The sequence below is a fragment of the Rutidosis leptorrhynchoides genome, chromosome 8 (genome assembly GCF_046630445.1).
Source record: "Rutidosis leptorrhynchoides isolate AG116_Rl617_1_P2 chromosome 8, CSIRO_AGI_Rlap_v1, whole genome shotgun sequence".
Taxonomy (NCBI): Eukaryota; Viridiplantae; Streptophyta; class Magnoliopsida; order Asterales; family Asteraceae; genus Rutidosis; species Rutidosis leptorrhynchoides.
In genome coordinates this window covers 372,517,741-372,532,889 of record NC_092340.1, presented here as the reverse complement: position 1 = coordinate 372,532,889, position 15,149 = coordinate 372,517,741, and the positions used below count along the sequence as shown (strand labels likewise).

Sequence of the window (15,149 nt, the reverse complement as noted above, 5' to 3'; positions counted from 1 at the left end):
AAGAATGCATGGAAGTTTTCATGGATGACTTTTCAGTCTTCGGTGATACTTTTGAATCATGTCTAGTTAATCTTGTACGAATGCTTATTAGATGCGAGCAATCAAATCTAGTACTTAATTGGGAGAAATGCCATTTCATGGTTAGAGAAGGCATCGTTCTTGGTCATAAAATTTCAAAGGAAGGAATTGAAGTGGATAGAGCTAAAGTAGATGTAATTGCTAAACTACCACATCCCACCAATGTTAGAGGAGTTAGGAGTTTTCTAGGGCATGCCGGTTTTTACCGACGTTTCATAAAAGACTTTTCTAAAATTGCCACTCCTATGAATAAACTCCTAGAAAAAGATGCTCCATTCATCTTTTCAGATGAATGCATCAAATCTTTTAATATTCTTAAAGAAAAACTCACTAATGCGCCGATCATGATAACTTCAAATTGGAATCTACCATTTGAACTTATGTGCGATGCAAGTGATTTTGCAATGGGAGCCGTTTTATGACAAAGGATTGAAAAACGATTTCAACCTATCTATTACGCTAGTAAGACATTACAAGGAGCACGAACGAATTACACAACTACTGAAAAAGAACTCCTTGCTATTGTCTTTGCTTTTGACAAATTTCGTTCATATCTCGTTCTAGCAAAAACGGTGGTCTATACCGACCATTCTGCTCTTAGATACCTATTTTCAAAACAAGATGCCAAACCATGATTAATCCGTTGGATCTTACTCTTACAAGAGTTCGATATTGAGATCCGAGACAAAAAGGGAGCAGAAAATCTCGCAGCTGATCATCTTTCTCGTCTTGAAAATCCTGAATTAGAAGTTCTAAATGAATCGGCTATACAAGATAACTTCCCTGATGAATATCTATTGAAGATAGATTATAATGAAATTCCATGGTTTGCAGACTATCCAAACTACTTAGTATGTGGATTCCTTGAAAAAGGGTTGTCATACCAAAAACAAAAGAAATTCTGTAGTGATATAAAACAGTATTTCTGGGAAGATCCACATTTATTCAAAAGCTATCCCGATGAAATAATACGCCGATGCGTATTCGGAGATGAAGCTAGTCAAATCTTAAACCATTGTTACACAGGACCAACAGAAGGGCATTATGGGCCTCAACTAACAGCAAGGGAAGTCTATGACGCTGGATTCTATTGGCCTACAATTTTCAAAGACGCACACCTTCTTTGTAAATCCTGTGATGCTTGTCAAAGGGCCGGAAAAATAAGTCAACGTGATGAAATGCCACAAAATGTCATTCAAGTATGTGAAGTATTTGACGTTTGGGGTATTGACTTTATGGGTCCATTTCCAAAATCTCATAATAATCTCTACATTCTCGTTGCCATTGATTATGTATCTAAATGGGCGGAAGCACAAGCTCTCCCAACTAACGATGCACGAGTTGTAGTCAACTTCTTAAAACGTCTTTTTGCAAGGTTCGGAACACCGAAAGCTTTAATAAGTGATCGGGGTACTCATTTTTGTAATAATCAACTTGAAAAAGTTCTCAAAAGATATGGAGTAACTCATAAAATCTCAACCGCTTATCATCCACAAACAAGTGGACAAGTTGAAAATACCAACCGAGCTTTAAAACGTATTCTAGAGAAAACCGTAGGATCAAATCCGAAGGAATGGTCCATGAAATTGGAGGATGCACTCTGGGCTTTTAGAACAGCTTACAAAACTCCAATTGGAACCACACCTTTTAAACTCGTTTACGGAAAAGCATGTCACCTTCCAGTAGAAATTGAGCACAAAGCATTTTGGGCTTTGAAGACATGTAATCTAGATTTGCATGAAGTCGGACGTCTACGGTTAAGTCAACAAAACGAATTAGAAGAATTAAGACATGAAGCATACGAAAATTCGTTAATCTATAAGGAAAGAACAAAGAAATGGCGTGATAAAAGAATCAGAAGTTCAAAAGTATTTAAAGAAGGAGATAGAGTTCTTCTTTTTAATTCACGATTCAAGCTATTTCCTGGAAAGTTGAAATCAAGATGGTCTGGACCATTCATAGTCAAAAGAGTTTTCCCGTACGGAACAGTAGAGTTAAATTCAAATGGGATTGAATTTAAGGTTAATGGTCACAGAGTTAAACATTACATAGATAATCCAATGGAAGTTGAAGATGAAGTTAATCACAATTTCGACACCACAGCTAACTAAGTGTGGGAAGATTCGAATCTTTTAAGGGTAATATGTATTTCTGTTAGAGTTAGATATTCTGTTCTCGTGTAGTTTCCGAGAATGGAATCCGAATGGTCTTTCACTAACAGACCCTAAAGAACTAGTCTTCTCCCTCCATTCTGAATTTTTATTTTTGTAGGTTTTACGAGATGAAGAATTCCTTTGATCTGAACCATGGTCTACTACTACACGCTATGATTACTAAACGTAATAATAACATCTTTCCGAGTGAACTGGTATCATTCATAAGAGGCAAAATGGACGAAGTGAGGAAAGAACTCAGGAAAGATCATCATAAGATACATTTTGGTAAAGGAAAATCAAAATTCGCAACAAAAAGAAGAGCAAGACACCTTGAAAGATGTCATAAATGTGGAAAATGGTCACACGAAGGTAAATGTTCGAACAATCAGACATATTCAAATACCGAATTTGTTACTCTATGCAGAGAAGGACCGTTAATATGTTTAGAAGAAAAGTTATTGAAGAATCGAGGTTACGCTTATGTAGCTATGGAAAACCAAATCACACGACTCTCCTATGAGTCGGCTAAAGCAGGTCTCTGAGAATTCTTTCTCATATGTAAGTATGTACAGTTTTATTTTATTTTTATTGTTTTTAACCTTTTGATAATAAACGCTGAATCGTTCGCTATAAAGTATTAAATTGATATTCAATAAAATTAGGTATGCGAAACCAAAATTATTGATATCATACAAAAATTTATTACATCACTGCGAAATTTACCGTTTATTCATAAAGTATAAATATCTTTAATCAATCAATCCAAAATATTTCAGAAATTCGTCAGGAGTAAAACTAGGTAAAATAACCGAAATTACTTTACCCAAAAGAGGGGCGTATATTTTTGATAATATTTGATTGATTAAAGTGGGGAAAAAAAACCAAAAAGATTTTTAATTTTACTTGTTTTTAAATTAATAATAAATTATTATTGTAAATTTTTAATACCAATATATTTAAGTTTTTAAATATTTTAAAAATTAATATTTTCAATATAAGTTTGTAAAATTAATGTATAAAAATATTAATGATATTTATATGAATTTTAAATTTTATGCATTTTCAATTTAAGTTTTGTGTGAATTTAAAAACAAAAATGTACTTTATTTCATTAAGTTAAAAATATGATTTTTAAAATTCGTCGTGAGTTGAAGACTAGGTCGTTGAACCGAAATTGCTTTACCAGAGGGCGGGACGAGAAATTTTATTATCACTATTTTTAATTTTATTGATCTAAAGTATGCCAAAAACATTAAAAAAAATCCAAAAATTTTAGCTTTTAAAACAACGCTTTAAAAAGACAAATTTTTAAAATTTTGTCGAAGGACAAACTAGGTCAACGTACCGAAACGCCCTCAATATAAAAGGAAACAAAATTTTAAATTTATTTCATTTTTTATTTTATAAGTCAAAGGTTTTAATAAAAAAAAAAGAATTACACCACATGCGATCGCATGGGGTTTGCACAGATAAACCATGCGATCGCATGGAGCTAAAAAACTGATCAGGCCAAAAGGCCATCGACTGGTTCTCTGTCCACACAATCACACACACTCAAACACGAACACACACACACATAATCACCTAAAATCATCATTTTTTAATCAAATTCAACTAAATTTCTTGCTATAATCCGCTCTAATCATGCGGTTGTTCAAAAGTTTTTCAAAGAAGGTAACGATTTCACCCCTAAAACTCTTTAAATTCGAATTTTAGTGTTCTTGAGCTAAATTTTACCTAATTTAATTTTGATAATTTCTAGTGTAATTAGAGTTAAATTGTTAGTATATTATGCGTATATAACCTAGATTGATGCTATTTGTCATGATTTGAAGCCTTAAACTTCAAAATTTTTAGAAATCTAGGGTTTGTGTTCTTGAGCAATTTGGGGCTTTTTGATATAAACAGGTTATGGCCAATTTTTGTTATGGGTTATTGCTAAATTAAGTAGTGTAACAAGTTTAGGTAGCTAAATGATCCAAACTTTGATCCTAAACATGATTTTTGAGCATCAAAGTGGACTTTTTAAGTCTAAAATTCATGAACTTGATTAATTTGATATAAATGCCATTTGAAACTTGTTTAATTGCTAGTAATGGTTATTTTAACATATTATTTGAGTTGAATGCTTATGAACTTTGTATACATTTTCATATATGTTTATTTGAAAAATCGTAGAATTGATAAAAATATGAAAATGAGTATAAGTTTAATATGGATTAAACATGTTATTGTAATTATTTTAATTTGTTATTTTTCTAACACTAATGCATATTTGGATGCACAAATTTTGTGTTTAATGTGTTTTGCAGAGAAATACCGATACTGATGGTGCATCATCATCGTCTAGGCAACCTGATCCGGAACCACAGCCAGAGATGCAATATCACGAACCGGAGCAACAACAGGAACAACAACACCAACATTATGATCAACACGTGCCATACTATGAACCAGAACCACAATTTTTTATTGCCTACGTAGTATTTCCCGTTCACCATGTAATAGAACACTCGAGAATTTATGAAGAGGAGTTACACCCCAATCTAAGGTTTGATAGAAGTTGGAGAGATTACCCGACGTACCAAAGTAACAAATTTAAGCTTTGGACCAAAAATGTAGAGGTACCAAGGGTAATAGATTGGGAGCCTTTGGTAAGGGTCAGCCTAGCTAACTCAGTTAGGCAGCATCTAATCCAAAGGTATGGCAGCTCTTCTTTTCCCGATTGGGAACGTTTATTTACCACTCGTAGGCCTGTATATAAGGAGTGGTGTGTTGAGCTAATGAGTACTATAGCCTTAAATAAGGATGTAGATAGGTTAGACGATAAGACTTTTCTTAGGTTTTTACTTGGAGGTAGGATGTACAGGATGTCTATGATAGACATGGCTAGAGCTTTACAGATTTACACCCCCACTGAATTATTATCACCTGATTGTACAGCTTTAATTTATCACGGTGAGAGGGTATATAGAAATTTTGATGCTAACACCGTATGGAGGCTTATGTCAAATTTTAATGTGTTTACACGGGCCGGAAGACACTCATATTTAGACATTAACAAAGCAGAGCTTCGTATAATACATAGATTTTTAGCTAACTCGATTACACAAAGAGGTAAAAACAAGGAGAAAATGACTCTAAACGATTTATTTTACCTTAAGTGCATTCGAGACACTAGAGGCTTTCTTAATATTCCCTACTGTGTTGGGTATTATTTGTCTAAAGTTGTGAAAGGTATACAGGAAGGGGGAATAATAGGAACAGGTATTTTTGTTACTCTCATTGGAGAGTACTTAGGTGTAGATAGGGAACACGGGGGTCCAATGATGGTAGTTGAGGAACAAGCCGAGAGCATAGGCTTGCAGGTTTATCAGGGTGCAAAGGTACTAAAACGGAGGCACAATATGCCAATACCATATCATGGCACCCATCCACAGGTAGAGAGAGGTTCGGATGAGGAGATGGAGGAAGCAGATGACATTAGGGATGTCATTAGGGATAGTTTTACTGATGTTTTCCAGCGTATAGATGAGGTGGAAATGAGTAATGAGGCTAGGCATCATCGGTATGAGCAGTGGCAAGCCGCAAATGAGTATGAGACTTCCAGGCGACGCCAACACGAGAGCTGGCAAGTTCATCAGCACCAAATCATGAGCCAACTATAATATCAGGTAGCAAATAACTACATCCCGACTCGACCTGCTTACTATCCACCACATCAGCCCGACATGCGACCACCCTTTGACCTGTACGACCCCAATCAAGCCTACCAGAACACCTATCACCAACCATGGAACCCGAGCGATGATATGAACTGGAACCCCTATCCAAATCAATAGTGTTCCATTGGTGATGTCTTATCTTTTATTATTTTTATCTATTTATGTTAAACATTTAACATTTTGATACTTTTATGTAATGTTTAATATTTTTATTATTGTATACTAATATTTCATTTTTGTAATTTGAAAGTGGGATATTAAGTCCCATTTCAAATTACCATGCATGTTTATATTTGTATTATATGTATTTTATCTCATGTACACAACAGGGTAAAACAGCGCATTTTCAAAGACTGGCATTAAGTTCAGCAAAAGCAACTAATTTTGACGACAAGATACAAAATAAATGTGATATAACAACTGCGGGAATGAACAAATGATGTGCATCATTTATCATTCAAAACAAACAACAATATGTTTGAAAACTTTGGTAAAATTTAATCATTTTTTTACGCTAATCACCCTCAATAATTTAAATTGCTACTGATTTCTTGCAAATGAGGGCATTGCAAGATCTTAAGTGTGGGAAGGGATTAAATTCTTTCAGTTTTTAAATAGTACAAGACTTATACACTTGGTTTAATATCCGCCGTTAAACTTTACTAGTAACGCAGTAGTTGTATTAGAATCTAGTGCCCTCTGATAATAAAGAACAGCCCTAGTCTTATATACCGACTACCCACTTCTAGTAAAAATTTTAAAATTTTTTTTAACTAAATGAACTCAAAATCATGTTTATACATATTTATGAACGATAAAACTAGGTGTTAATACCGAAATTATTGTTATCTCGGAAAGGACATAAATTGAGAAACAACCCAAAACGCTTGAATTCATTTAAAATGGAATAGAGGAGAATAAAAAGGCAAAGAAAGAAAAATAAAAGCCAAGTGTGGGAAAAATTTACCAAGTTATTTAGAACATATATCACATATTTTTGTACAAATAATTAAAGATACTTTTATTTTAAACGATATTAATCAGTTTTACCCAGTTCATTGTAATATAAATAGAATTTATAAGGAAGTACAGTCTTCCGAGAAAAAGACACGCGCTTCTTGATTTAGGTCAGGAAGTTGTCATCCAGACCAGTTGTAGAGTCTACGAAAAACCTTGAAAAGTTTTCTCGAAAATCAGTTGGAAATCCACGGACCTCAGCATCAAACAGAGTCGCCAAGTGGTCAGACTTATCCTAACCATGAGAGGATCTGTCTCGTACAATGGGGGGCACCGTACAAATTAGCTTATAAGACTAATGAATCATATCCCCAGAAAGGATAATCTCCTTAAAGATCAAAAATCAGCTTTTAAGCCTGATATTACTCAATCCTTGAGATTGACCTTAAAGATTGAGAATTCAAACTCATGGAATTCAATGATATCTAAACTCGAGCTTGAACGAGAAAATATTTTGATCAAATTACAAATCGATTTGTTTTCTGAAAACCCATTTTTAATGTGTTCATTACCATTGAACGTAAAATCCTAGGAATTCACCTGGAATTCATTAGGTCACCTGAACCAAATCGGGTGTCAACCGTAAGAACGGTGGTTGCATAGCATGGTCGAAGACAGGATCTTGTGCCAGACCAAAAAACTATAGGGTGATCTTTACTATTGCTCCTACAAAGGATAGTAATTGCATTCGACAAGCTTTCGACCATAATTATCTGCATGTCACGGGACATTGCCTTAAAAGTTGCATGTTCAACGCTTTCCTTTACAATCGGACGGTAGTTTACCGAAAGATAATATACAGAACAAGTATACTGGATGTGTTGCTTCCCTAATACAAGGTTAGCAAGTGGGTGACACAAAACCGCAAGTTTTGAGCTAAAATTTTCAAATCTGAAACCCACAAAACCCACAAAAATATTTTGCAAACACCGGTGAAGGGTTATTCCGGAAAACTTATCTAGGGTAAAAACTAGATTGAATTTCCTAAAGGATCTAAATTTTTATAGTCATGTGGCACTGTAAACCACATCGTTACTATCATTGTTCATACCGCCATATTAAAATCACTGATTTATAAAGTGTGAAGAATAAAGAAGTGATTCTAGTAAAACTATATTCAAGTTCTATATTGCTTGAGGACAAGCAACGCTCAAGTGTGGGAATATTTGATAATGCTAAAAACGAACATATATTTCATAGCATTATCCTTCAAGAAAGACAAGCTTTTAGTTGCTATTGTTTTATTTACAAGTGATATTCGTTTAACTAATAAAAAGGTGAAGACAAAAGACAGATTCGACGATTTGAAAACGCAAACGACCAAAAAGCTAAAAAGTACAAAGTACAATCCAAGTGGTTCAATTTATTGATGAGAAACGTCTCAAAATTACAAGAGTACGAGCCGCGGAACGCAAAGTACAAGATATTAAATAATACGCAAGGACGTTCGAAAATCCGGAAACGGAACATGAACCAACTATCAACGCGCGACGCAACGGAGCTAAAATTACAAGTCAACAATGCACAAGAATATAATATAATATATAATTAATTATATAAAATTATATATATTATATTATATATTAAATAAATACGCGCAGCCCACGTTTTAGAAACTAATATAGTCTGATCCAGCTGGCCATGCGATCGCATGGCCTGGATGCTATAATTCCATGCGATCGCATGGGAAGAACAGTTTGGCCAGGTCTATAAATTGGACGAGTTTTCAGCGAATTAAACACACCATATCATACTTCAATCTCACTCTCTCAATATATATATTATATTTTAATTTTAATATTAAGTTAATAATAATAAGGTTATAGTGGCAAATGTTTTAAGTTTGTAAGTCGAAATTCTGTCCATGTAACACTACGCGATTAATACTCATTGTAAGTTATGTTCAACCTTTTTAAATTAATGTCTCGTAGCTAAGTTATTATTATGCTTATTTAAGCCGAGGTAATCGTGATGTTGGACTAAATATTAAAGACGAGGTTATTGAGTTTTGGACCATAATTGGGGTTTGGACAAAAGACCGACACTTGTGGAAATTGGACTATGGGCTATTAATGGGCTTTATATTTATTTAACTGAATGATAGTTCATTAATTTAATATAGAGATTTACAATTTGAGGTAATTATAAATAACCACATACACTCGATCGGACACGATGGGCGGGATATTTATAAGTACTAATAATCGTTCATTTAACCGGACACGGGGATGGATTAATAGTCAATAGACTCATTAAAACAGGGGTGGATTACATACAAGGACACTTGGTGTAATTGTTAATAAAGTATTAAAACCTTAGATTGCACACAGTCGATAACCTGGTGTAATCATTAACAATGTATTAAAACCTTATTACAGTTTAAGTACCCAATTAGTTGGAATATTTGACTTCGGGTATAAGGATAATTTGACGAGGACACTCGCACTTTATATTTATGACTGATAGACTGTTATGGACAAAAACCAGATGGACATATCGAATAATCCAGGACAAAGGACAATTAACCCATGGTAATAAATTAAAATTAACACGTCGAACATCATGATTAAGGAAGTTTAAATAAGCATAATTCCTTTATTTTATATCTCATCGTACTTTTAATTATCGCAATTTTATTTATCGTCATTTTATTTATCGTACTTTTAATTATCGCAATTTTATTTATCGTCATTTACTTATCGTACTTTTAATTATCGCACTTTTATTTATCGTCATTTACTTTACGCTTTAAATTAAGTTGTATTTATATTTAATATTTTACATTAGGTTTTAATTGTGACTTAAGACATAAAATCGACAAACCGGTCACTAAACGGTAAAATCCCCCTTTTATAACAATAATAATATTAATTATATATATATTTTTATACAAATATAGTTTAAAATAAATATAGCGTTAAACTCAGCTAGCTCCCTGCGGAACGAACCGGACTTACTAAAAACTACACTACTTTACGATTAGGTACACTGCCTATAGTGTTGTAGCAAGGTTTAGGTATATCCACTCTATAAATAAATAAATAACTTGTGTAAAATTGTATCGTATTTAATAGTATTTCGCAATAAAAATATAACTATTTCGTATACACCTCGCATAACATCAAAAGTAAATGGTGTATTTTTCACGAAGATAAAGGTCACGACGTGGACGACTGCAGGGAACTAAAGAAGGTGATAGTTGAACGGCTGAAATTGGGGGAACTCGACCATCTAAAACCGTCGCGTGTCAAAGTCCCCGGGACGAAGAAATTTGCCTGGAAACGGGGAAAAGAAAAAGCTCCAGAAAAGCACATCCACATGGTACAAATGTGGCATGCGGGTCACGTTCGTAAGGCGGAAGTTTTGGAGGAATGGGAATGTGCCCCTATCACGTTTCCTGCTTTTTGGAGAGTCTGTCCTACCGACTTGCCCGTAACGATAACCGCCACGGTAGGACGATGCAAGGTCTCGAGAATTTATGTAGATACGGGAAGCGTCGTTGACGTCTTATACGAACATTGCTTCTTACAGCTACCACAAGATGTGTAGGATAAACTAAAACCCCCACTCCATCCCGTCGCGGGATTCACAGGCGAAACGACTTAGCCTCTGGGTCGAGTAAGCATTGACGTTACGTTAGAGGAAAATACGAAACGACGATCGGTAGCTTTAAACTTCGTGGTTGTCAGAAGCCAAGTCGAAGTACAACATTATCATGGGACGGGAAGCGTTGTGCGAATTCGGCGCGATAGTATCAACTGTGCATGGCATGATGAAATTCCCAACTCTTTTAGGCGTTGCAACTGTTTTCTCTTATCGGGTCCCGATTGTGGGCCAGGTCGAACAGCCGCTACATCAGACGGCACCGATTGAGCAAGGGGGAAGCGTTATCATCAACCATTCCTTTCCTGATAAGGCAATACAGATTGGACAAACACTATCCGACGCAACGAAAAGTGCGTTATGTGAACTCTTGGCGAACAACGCTGACGTGTTTGCATGGCAAGAGTCAGATATGACGGGAGTACCTCGTACCGTTGCAGAACATCGTTTAAACGCCAACCCGGGTATGACTCCAGTAAGGCAAAAGAAACGGGGCATGGCTCCGGAGCGTAGCGCCTTCCTAAGGAATGAAGTGGAAAAGTTGGTACAAGCAGACATGCTGCGAGAGGTTAAGTACCAAACATGGGTTGCCAATCCAGTACTGGTCAAAAAAGCGAACGGCTCGTGGCGGATGTGTGTCGACTTCAAAGACATCAATAAGGCTTGTCCCAAAGACAACTATCCGCTACCAGAGATAGACTGGAAGGTAGAGTCGTTGGCGGGCTTTCGTTTCAAATGTTTCCTTGATGCTTACAAGGGTTATCACCAGATCCAAATGGTGGAACGCGACGAGGACAAAACCGCGTTCCACACAGATCAAGGCATTTTTTGTTACAAAAAGATGCCCTTCGATTTAAAAAACGCCGGCGCAACATACCAACGGGTCATCGACGCTGCATTCAAAGAACAGATCGATCGAAACGTGGAAGCATACGTCGACGACATAGTAATCAGAAGTCACGCCGAAACGAACCTTTTGAAGGACATTCAGGAAACGTTCGACTCTCTACGAAAAATCAACATGAAGCTGAATCCGGAGAAGTGTAGTTTTGGATTCGAGGAGGGAAAGTTCTTGGGGCACGTCGTCACAACGCGTGGTATACGGGCAAACCCTAAGAAAATTCAAGCTATTGATGAAATGGCAGCACCGCGAACGAGAAAGGAGGAACAAAGTCTGAACGGCAAGTTGGCAGCGTTGTTCAGATTCCTGTCAAAGGCGGCAGAACGGTCACTTCCATTCTTCAAAGTGTTGAAAGACAACGTGGGACGGAACTTCGACTGGACTCCTGAAGCGAATCATGCTTTCCAGGAAATGAAGGCTTTGATAAGGACGTTGCCGACGTTGACGACACCGGTACCGGGTAAAGTAACCGTTCCGTAATAATTTTTTACGAATTTATAAATATTGGCGGCGGGAACAGAGGCTGTTAGCTCGGTGCTCGTCGCGGAGCGTGGCGGCACACAGATGCCAGTTTATTTTGTGAGGAAAGTGCTACAACATGGCGAAGTCAACTACAAACCGATTGAGAAGCTTATTTTCGCGTTGGTCCACACCGCAAGACGGTTGAGACGGTACTTTCAAGCGCACCCAATGCTAGTGCTAACTGATTCGCCTATTAAACAGGTACGGTACGGCGATTGAGACCGGAGCACCTTGGAGGAAATTTATTCTAACAAGTTTTTCATGCAGGTATTGAGTAAACCGGAGGTTTCTGTTAGGCTAGCCAAGTGGGCAATCGAACTGGGTGAACATGAAATCCATTACGCCCCCCGTACAGCTGTCAAAGGCCAGATTATGGCAGATTTTATGGTTGAATTCATATGCGCCGCACCACCAGCGCCGGTCGTCGAAGAAGTACCAAATATCATCACGTGGGAACTATTCACTGACGGAGCATCGAGTTCTGACGGAGCGGGTGCAGGTCTAATTTTAATTGGCCCTGACGGAGAGGAACATACCTACGCGTTGCGTTTCGAGTTCCCCGCCTCCAATAATGAAGTGGAATATGAGGCATTGCTGCCTGGTTTGAGAATGGCTGAAAAGATGGGAATAAAATACCTAAAGGTGTCGGTTGATTCCCAACTCGTGGCGAATCAGATGAACGGGACGTTTGAAGCTAGGGATCCGGCTATGCAAAATTATTTGGCATTGGCAGAAGAAATGGCCAACAAATTCGAGCGTTTCTTAATAACGCAAGTGTCGCGATCCTTGAACAAAAAGGCCGACGCACTCAGCAAACTCGCATCAAGCGTGATCAGCCACTTCGCCAAGGACGTTTGGGTGGAGGTCCTTAGTCAAAAATCCACTGACGTGGTACAGGTATCGACTCGCTTCGATAACAAACACGCTATATGCATAATCTGTTTAAAACACAACGTACACATGTCCTGATTTTCTTGCAAAATAATCACAGGAGGCAGCCACTGTAGAAGAGGTCGAGACGTGGATGAGTCTCATCGTTACGTATCTCAAGAACGGGACGTTGCCAGCTGACGGGGCAACGGCACGTAAGATTCGTATGAAAGCACCTATGTACATGTTAAGGGATGGAGTTCTGTTCAAGAAATCCTTCACGGCACCGCTTTTAAGGTGTGTCGGCCCAAGCGAGGCGAAAACAATCGTAAGGGAGGTGCATGAAGGGACTTGTGGCATGCATATAGGATTTAGGACCGTTGTGGGGAAGATAATGCGGCTAGGGTATTTTTGGCCGTCCATGTACCGTGACACGAAAGAGATCATCAAAGCTTGTGCTTCATGCTAACGTCACGCCCCGCAAATTCACATGCCGGCGCATGAGCTAATTCCCGTGACGTCTGCTTGGCCCTTTTACAAATAGGCAATTGATTTGGTAGGCCCCTTCCCGGATGGAAAATACTTGGTCGTTGCAATTGAATTTTTCACCAAGTAGGTTGAAGCAAAAAGATTAAAGAGCATAACGGGTAAACAGATTGTGAATTTTGTTTGAGAGGAAATCGTGTGCCGTTTCGGAATACCACACGAAATTGTAAGTGATAACGGCAAACAGTTTGCTCACGATCCGTTTCGTTCATGGTGTGACGGGTTGAATATCAAACAGAATTTCAGCTCTGTTGCCCATCCGCAGGCAAATGGGCAAGTCGAAGTCACCAACAGGGATATCGTTGTCGGGATAAGGGCAAGGTTGGACACGGACAGTAAAGGTTGGGCAGATGAGCTTCCACAAGTATTATGGGCGTTCCGAACCACGCCAAAAGGAAGTAATCGAGAAACGCCATTCAGCCTTGTATATGGTACCGAGGCGGTGATACCCGCTGAAATTGTTGTCCCAACCTAACGTGTGGTACAATTCAATGATGAGTCCAACGTCATTAGCTTGAAGGAAAATTTGGACTTGTTGGAGGAAAGGCGTGACGTCGCCACTATCAGGGAAGCGTCGAACAAACAGAAAATTGCCAAGTATTACAATCAATGTGTGAAGGAACGTACTTTCCGCCCCGGTGATTTTGTGTGGCGTAATAACAACGCCAGCCGGGTCGAGAATACTGGAAAATTGGGACCCAATTGGGAAGGCCCGTATGTGATTGCAGATGCACTTGGCAACGGAGCGTATAACCTAAAGACGCATGACGACAAATTTGTGTCGCGTACCTGGCACGCAACCAACTTAAAGAAGTTCTATGTTTAAATATTTCGAATCGTTTCGTTGTTGAAAATTTTTCTTTTTCATTCTACCAAGTTTGTGATTGATCACCACAAATGTAAGCGCATCGCGCATTAGACTTCTTTGTTTTCAGTTTTCAATTAAATGCATTTTTTCAATCTTCATTACTAATGTATTGTGTAACTGTTTTGGCCGCGCTTCGGCGTTATAAATGTAAGTCCACTGATGTGTGCAGCGGTGTATACGAAATAGTTATTATTTTTACTGCGAAATACTACAAAATATGATACAAATTACACAAGTTTTATTTATTTATTTATGGAATATACCTAAACCTTGCTACAACACTTATAGGCAGTGTACCTAATCGTAGAGTAGTGTAGTTTTTAGTAAGTCCGGTTCGTTCCACAGGGAGCTAGCTGATTTTAACGCTATATTTTTATTAACTATTTATATATATATATATATATATATATATATATATATATATATATATATATATATATATATATATATATAAGTAGTAATATTATTATAAAAGGGGGCTTTACCGTTTAATGACCGGTTTGTCGATTTTAAATAAAGCGTAAAGATAAATGACGATAATATAAATGACAGAATTTAAATTGCGAGAAAGTAAATTGCAGTAATTAAAATGACAGTAAATAAAGGTACGATGAAATATGAATTAAAATTATTATGCTTATTTAAACTTCCGAAATCATAATGTTTGACGTTTGATTTTAATTTATTACCCTAGGTTAATTGTCCTTTGTCCTGGATTATTTGATACCTATTTGGTTTTTGTCCATAATAGTCCATCGGTCATAATTATAAAATGCTTGTCAAATTAACCTTATTTCCGAAGTCAAATATTCCAACTAATTAGGGATTTGAACTGTAACAAGGTTTTAATACTTTGTTTAATG

General features: G+C 37.1%; 1 protein-coding gene across 1 annotated transcript; it reads left to right on the top strand.

Annotated features, from left to right (window-relative positions):
* The first annotated feature begins 12,044 nt into the window (after nucleotides 1–12,044).
* LOC139864758 (uncharacterized) lies at nucleotides 12,045–14,244 on the top strand. Its single transcript, XM_071853327.1, has 5 exons — nucleotides 12,045–12,203; nucleotides 12,270–12,899; nucleotides 12,994–13,209; nucleotides 13,549–13,782; nucleotides 13,939–14,244. Exons 1-5 carry the CDS (start codon nucleotides 12,045–12,047, stop codon nucleotides 14,242–14,244), a joined length of 1,545 nt encoding a protein of 514 aa, XP_071709428.1.
* The last annotated feature ends 905 nt before the right edge of the window (nucleotides 14,245–15,149 follow it).